Source organism: Branchiostoma belcheri, unplaced genomic scaffold, assembly GCF_001625305.1.
Source record: "Branchiostoma belcheri isolate BF01 breed outbred unplaced genomic scaffold, Haploidv18h27 scaffold146, whole genome shotgun sequence".
Classification (NCBI taxonomy): Eukaryota; Metazoa; Chordata; class Leptocardii; order Amphioxiformes; family Branchiostomatidae; genus Branchiostoma; species Branchiostoma belcheri.
In genome coordinates, this window is record NW_017802891.1 from 448,885 (window position 1) to 456,527 (window position 7,643).

Consider the following 7,643-nt stretch of genomic DNA (forward strand, 5'->3'; position numbering starts at 1 on the left):
GCTTTACAATGGGAGTTCCCCCACTGGCCACGAGAACCGCGTACCCCCCCCCCCCCTTTTCTGCCGTAAAAACGGCTTACACTAACTAAAAATCACTCAGAACGTGAGAGGATACAACAATGATACCCGCTAGCCAGAAAAAGTCAGCCGGAATAGTAAATTTGACCTAATAAGAAGACCATTAAATGGCCCGTCATTAGGGCCTTGTACGGGACCTAGCCCTACGACAGGTGCCGAAGTGCAAAGTTGCCGAAATCTCAGCAACCGTTTGGCCAAGTTCCACATCTTGACTAGTTTTATCGTATAAACGAAAAAAACTTTAAGGTCAAGTTCGTTTAAGCGTGATGATGGCCGGGGGGGGGTTGTTAAGTGTGGGACTGCGTTCTTAAGAATTAAATGATAATGTTTTACTATGTTTTTGCACATAAATATGATAATCCTTCTCGTCTGTGAGCGCATTGATTTCCTAATACTGCAGCAGCGACACCTAGCGGCAGTGCGAAGAAATACAAGTCATTGCTGCCCTGACAGACGGTAACGGAAACGTCGACGTGTAAATATCCTTTGGTTGTGAATAAAGACCCTGGTTATACGACTATCTTCGCCGAGAAGATAATGTTTTCCGTACCGGTTCTGTGGGTGGGTGGGTGGTTGGGTGGGTGGGTGGATTACTGGGTGTTTTGTGTATGTGGTTTAGCACCAGAACTCAATAACTTATGGATAGGTAGTCATGAAAGTTTGGGAACCTAGCAGCCTGTCCTGGAACTGAAGGATCGTTTGTTGAAAACTATTTGAGGGACGATAACTTAAGAATCGATTGACGGATTGTCGTTATTTTCTTTATGTTGGTAGCAGGAGTGATCCTTGACATTATTAGATAATAATTATGCAAATCAGGACCTAAAGTGCATAATTAATGATAAAAACTCTATAAATCTGCTTTATTTATCTTCCAAGATTATTTAAACTTATTAAATATGTAATTGAGAGCAAGAGGAACATTGGAAGATAATGTTGATGTTAATGAAGACCTAATTTCAATAATTAATGAGAAAATGCTATAATTTCATAATGGTAGCTGCTTGGAATTTCATATTTACCGCGGTTGGAAGTTAAGTGAATGTGAACATCATTAAACATAAGTTATTCAAACCAGGGCCCATTTGTACAAATTGTATCGTGAAACCCTGGCCTTGTTCTCATTTAATTTCAAACTGTTCACATGCGTTTCACCATGCGTTTCTTTCTTTGTTTGTTTGTTTATTTAGGAACCTCCCATTAGTGATAATATATACATCACTATTCTTCCTGGAGTCCTGTACATAAAATGCAACTATTATTTACATACACGTTTAACCGCTATCAAGAAAACGTATCTTATCAACATAGTAAATTACACGTTAAACATCAATTAATACATCAATTAATAATATCACATTATGCGTTCACAGATCGCTACCTTTCTTCATTGGAAGAGATCTCGTAACTCACCTCCAGAATTCACCATGAACATTCGTCAGCACATTGGTGTCATCTTTACCTCGGTGGGACTGATACTGCTAATGATGGGAACTATAACACCAGCGTGGACGTCACACCAGGTGGGGATCTGGCCGTCCTGTCATGAGAACACGACTGTAGAGTCTCCCGGCACGGCCGGACTGTGGGAGGAGTGCTCCAACATGTCGGGCAGTCCCCATTGGGTGTCTGTTGGTGAGTAACCTAGCCTGGTATTTTCATTACCTCCATGAAAAATGGAGGTATTGTTTTTGGCGGCGTCTGTCTGTGTGTCTGTGTGTGTGTGTGTGTGTGTGTCTGTGTGTGTGTCTGTGTGTGTTTCCGCACATTTGTAGTCAGCATAACTTCATAACGCCTTTATGGATTGTGATGATATTTAGTATGTTGATAAGTCTTAGGAAGACAAAGGTCAAGGTCAAATATGGGCCTCCTGGTGGATGACCTTGAAACTGCAGCAGAACTTCCGGTTTTTGTATCTTTGGTCCTGAACATGCTATGGTCTTGAATTTTCGGTGACAGATAGCTTTTCGTGTCAGAAATAAGTGGTGTGGGTTTGGTCGCCCTAGCAGCTTGTTGAGGAACTGCAGGGGACTTTCGGGCGAAATCTTTGAAAGCCAATAAGTCCAGATAGGAACAGCGTATTTTCATCATTTTTGGTGTGTAGGTATCTGACAGAGAGATGTACATAATTAACTGCAAATTATGCAAATGAGGACTTTATTTGCATAATTAATGAGGAAATTCTATAATTACAGTGTTTTACACTATAGAACTTTCATACATGTAATGTATGTAACCTATGGCAGATGGAACATCAACAGATACTAATTATGCAAATGATTACCTAATTTGCATAATTAATGCAAAAAATCTATGATTTCTCAATGGTGAATGATGGGAATGTCATACTTGGGACATCTTTAAGTTAATCAAAAGTTAACATCACGATGCATATATTATGTTAATGCAGAGGTCATTTGCGTAATTAAAGAAGAAATTTACATTTACATATCAAGCCCATATTTCATGGAGGTATGAGATCTCGGAACTCTTGTTTCATTTTTATTTATTTACCCAGGGTAAAACATGTCGCCGCAAGGGCGTTTTTCAGTGTTCCCTGCGGACATACATTTACAAAAAAATACTTAAGTAACAAATTTGTTACTTAAGTAGAAACAAGAAAACAAAGATACAAAGTAACTTAATTACAATAATAACATATTGGTAAAAGTGCTTCAAAATCATACGGCAAACTAATGACTTATGTGAAACAAGCGAATAAATATAACAAATGAAATAAATAAAGAAGGTAATGGAAATTTGCATATCAATGTTATGTTACAAAACAAAAGTAATGGTTACTATGTTGCGGGAAATTTTCTGGAGAACAAACGCTTAAACGAGGCGACGGAAGCTGCTGGTATTCAGTCTATCGTGCTTGGGGCAGGCTGTTTTCCGGGCTCTAATAGTTTTCCCCCGTCCAGCTCAATAGACCGCCCGGTAGGAGTGTTACACCTGGAGGAGTTTTGCTAGCCAGGAGTTGGGCTATTCAAACTTTCGTCGTGCAAAACCTACCGGGGACTCTAGCTGAGTCGGGTGGTGAAGAGCTTCTGCAGTCCCGAAGAGAACCCGCCCCGACCGCGATAGACTGGATACCAGGTTATCAGTAACCTAGTCTGAGTTCCACAATGTCTCGCTGCCCGGACACAAGCTCCTCCCCAGAGCTTGTGGCCATTCAACTCTAAGCCAAGTGACTGAGTTAGAAATACGAGATATAGACAGTGTACCAACAGGAGCTCAGGGTCAATGAAAATTAATCCAAAAGGAGACCAACAGAGTCAATGACGTGGGAACATCCTAGTCTCCACCAGACTCCTTTGCAGGCTGAAAAAAATGGTAGGAATTGGCTTAAAAAGAATGTACGCCAAAAAGCAGCTACTCAAGCAACTGGATATGAATTTGGCTGTGTATCCACTAGCTTTCGTCAGTCACTTCATCGACGTAAAAAGAATGTAATTGGCCAGGAGAGTTGGCCGGCCATAGAGGGTCCAATTTGCCGGCCAACACCCCTGGCCAACTAGTAATACATCCTTTTTAGGCCAATTTCTACTATCTATTCAGCTTTAAATCAGTCTGCAAAGCAGTCTGTTGGAGTCTGTAGGATGTTCTCACTTCCTTAGTGGTTTTGACTATCGATATAATCGAGTTTCTACGGGCCTAAAAATCTTGGTAAACTGTTCTCAAAACAAACTGAAACGCTGATGATTGTATTCATCCCTATGATGTTACAGATGCTTGTACTCTGTCTGAGTTCCACTATATGATGTTACAGATGCTTGTACTCTGTCTGAGTTCCACTATATGATGTTACAGATGCTTGTACGCTGTCTGAATTCCACTATATGATGTTACAGATGCTTGTACACTGTCTGAGTTCCACTATATGATGTTACAGATGCTTGTACACTGTCTGAGTTCCACTATATGATGTTACAGATGCTTGTACGCTGTCTGAGTTCCACTATATGATGTTACAGATGCTTGTACACTGTCTGAGTTCCACTATATGATGTTACAGATGCTTGTACACTGTCTGAGTTCCACTATATGATGTTACAGATGCTTGTACACTGTCTGAGTTCCACTATATGATGTTACAGATGCTTGTACGCTGTCTGAGTTCCACTATATGATGTTACAGATGCTTGTACGCTGTCTGAGTTCCACTATATGATGTTACAGATGCTTGTACACTGTCTGAGTTCCACTATATGATGTTACAGATGCTTGTACACTGTCTGAGTTCCACTATATGATGTTACAGATGCTTGTACGCTGTCTGAGTTCCACTACACTCCCAATACCGACTGTCCCGCTAAGATCCTGGACCGGGGGATCATCTACGCGGACACCCTTGACGCCTGTGCCGCGGCCTGCTGTAGAAACCCCATGTGTCAGTCTTTCCAGTACAACTGTGCTCAGGTCTGCTACTTAAAGGAAGCGAAGTGTTCAAGACGACAGAAGACGTTCTCAGAGTGCGGCAACACGTACGATCGTCCAGAAGGTAACTTTACAAGAACATTTCTGTGTAGAACTTGTTGTTATCAATAACATTTCAACTTATCATGAAAGTTCATCTGTGTTGGTAGTTACATATTTAAAGTTAAAACTTTTGGTCCAACACAAAAAATTCTCTCACCTAGAGCTTTCGACCAGTGAAGCTTGTCATGATGCCATCCATGAAAATTACTTGCCGTTGCCCTATTATGTTTACCGAAGGAAAACATATTGTTTTTGCTCAGTTTCTTCCTTTTCTTCTTCTCCAAACAGTGACCTATGACCTGACCGATGACATGATTCGTCGACGTCTGCCACCATTGTGACTGGTGTTGGGTTACATAATGTTGTAATTTCATGGTCTGTTCTGCTCCTGTCACCATATACAAGTAGTGCATGTATGTGAATGTGTTTGAGTAAGAATTAACAGAACAGACCATGTCCGAAGGTAAACATTATGCATTTGCTTTGCAATGTTACTTCTCTAGTTAAATGATTATCCTTTCTCCATGCTAAGCCCACTCGACGGCGTACCACATCGCCCGGTTCTGCATCATGCTGTCCACCATGCTGCTGCTGCCCGGCGCGTTCCTGGCCGTGTCCGCTGCCTGTAAGGGCGGCCTGGACACAGCCGTGGACGGATACACCATCTTTACAACCTTGATTATCTTTGGAGGTAGGTCGACAGATCCTCATACTGTAGGTCGAGAGATCTACATGCTATAAACGGAACAAAACTACTTAAAAACTTTAGATTTGATTTTAACTATAATATTGTTCATTTCGCGGTTTCGTTTTCTCTTTGCTGTTTATTCACATATATTGAAAGGGATCAGGCAAAAAGCACAATTGCTTATATAACGCCTGCTCCTCTAAAACATCAATATAAAACAAGAGTAAAACACAATAACAAAATACGTACATTTCAAATTGATAAAAGAAAGATTACTGTAACCAGTTGATGATCTATCGATTATGAGAATCTACCTGTACAGTAGATAAAGGTTTGAAGTATATCGAAGACATTAGAGTTTTGTAAATGTGAAAGTGACGTGGACCCTCGTACACATAGAGTTCTATCATTGAGATGCTGTAGTTCTTCTATATTGGAGAGAGATGACAACAGTTTACTGATCAATTGATTGCTTGTTCCCCACACACAGGGATAGCTGGAGGCATCGGAGCGGCCTTCTATACGATTGACCATGAATTGTATGGCATGGACGTTCCGTTTAGTGTCTCCTTCTATCTCACGTGGGCACAGACCTTCTTCAGTGTTCCCGGAGGATTCTTGATCTGGCAAAGCACCAAGGACGATGAAGACATGGAAGCACCGATAACAGATAACAAGGAAGATTTAGAGTCACCTTAACCCTCTATACACCAAGCCTGGCCACGGATCTAGGCTGAATCACCTTAATCCTTCACCACCCTAATGCGGCAAAGATGTGGAGTCGCTTTAACCATTCAGCACCTAAATCTGAGAAAGAACGTGTGGTCACATTTAACCCTCCATTACCTAAATCACTACTGAAAGGCATCAGCAGCCACCGACGTCCAAGATTGTAACGTGAGGGATATCTCAAGAAATGAACATCGGACAGCTACTATGTAAAACACATCCATGTACATGTACATGCGCGTATGCGGGTAGAATCATGCGTTGTTCACCGAACATCGAGGCGGATACAGCTATTTGTGTTCCAGTGAATCGTAGCTCAAGCGTTTTCGGACATCTAGAGGCAAATTACCTCTACCAGGTGTGTATAACTCACAGAAGGGAATACCAGATGGGTGCGCATTGTTCTGTCCATTTGAATACAAGGACACTAATTTTATGCTTCGATAAAATAGAAAGAGAGTGAAAATGCTGTATACCCTTGTCTTGGAGTGTGGATCTCACGTACAAGAGAACCATGTCAACATCTGTGATATGACTGGCCCAAAATGTTCAAGAAAAACATTAACAAAATAGATAATTACAGGGACATTTGTCCTCTACCAGTCACTGCAATAGTGTGTCCGTCCAACTCTGTGCTACGATGTGTGTTACAGATGGTACAAAAAGCATCATTAGAAATAGTCGCAATGTGCTTTCCAGAAGCAGGAAGTTACATGTATTAACCTCCTATGCGAGTGAAGAATGTCGTAGTGGATGTTATCATTGTCATGTATGCATTTTCCCTACATCTTAAAGGACTTGCAAGCTGAGGGATGTCAACTATAAGACAATTGGTAGTTGAGGTAGCAAAGTTTCCATTTAAATACTGCGGATTAGTGTAGCAAGTTCCGTTCACATAGCCCTAACCTAACCCTGGAGCCAGTTCGTCACCTCCATTGCAAAACTCGTGTGTCTTATCGTGTGTATATCAAGAGCGTTTCAGTGTTCTTGGCATTATTTTACACGAATCTCTTTTCAATTTGCCAAAGGTTCTATTTTTCACGAATGCCGTGTATATTTTCTGTGTTTTGTACAGTATAGTATCTAATGTTTAGAACTGTGTAGTAGTGACTAGTGAGACAATTCACTTACGTGTGTGAGTCTACAAAAAGGCTTGTTCACTAGTAGTCGATAATATATGACATCATGTACGGTCTGCTATGACCTCTGATACAACAGGTAAAGCCTCTGTCACATATTCACGAATACGGCCTCCTGAACGCTAACCGACCGACCGCCAACCATGCTTAGGAGTCGTCCGGCGGTCGTCCGGCGTTCGGCTAGGTCGGCTACATTCGTGGGGCGTTCGGGAGGTTCGATCACAGCTTGCTGGTTTTCGACCGTACGTCAGAAAAAAACACCAACCAACCAACCAACCATTCAACCATTCAACCAACCAACCATTCACCAACCAACCAACCATTCAACCAACCAACCAACCATTCAACCAACCAACCAATCATTCAACCAACCAACCATTCACCAACCAACCAACCATTCAACCAACCAACCAACCATTCAACCAACCAACCAACCATTCACCAACCAACCATTCAACCAACCAACCATTCACCAACCAACCAACCAACCAACCAACCAACCAACCATCCAACCATCCAACCAACCA

General features: G+C 41.6%; 1 protein-coding gene across 1 annotated transcript in view; it reads left to right on the forward strand.

Annotated features, from left to right (window-relative positions):
- Window positions 1-7,222, forward strand: part of LOC109465050 — a 16,207-nt gene extending 8,985 nt beyond the window's left edge. Inside the window, exons 2-5 of the mRNA XM_019762193.1 lie at window positions 1,452-1,713; window positions 4,343-4,582; window positions 5,093-5,251; window positions 5,739-7,222. Of these exons, the coding sequence (XP_019617752.1) occupies window positions 1,506-1,713; window positions 4,343-4,582; window positions 5,093-5,251; window positions 5,739-5,947 (816 nt within the window). The 5' untranslated portion in view covers window positions 1,452-1,505 and the 3' untranslated portion in view covers window positions 5,948-7,222. The remainder of the gene's footprint in view (window positions 1-1,451; window positions 1,714-4,342; window positions 4,583-5,092; window positions 5,252-5,738) is intronic.
- The last annotated feature ends 421 nt before the right edge of the window (window positions 7,223-7,643 follow it).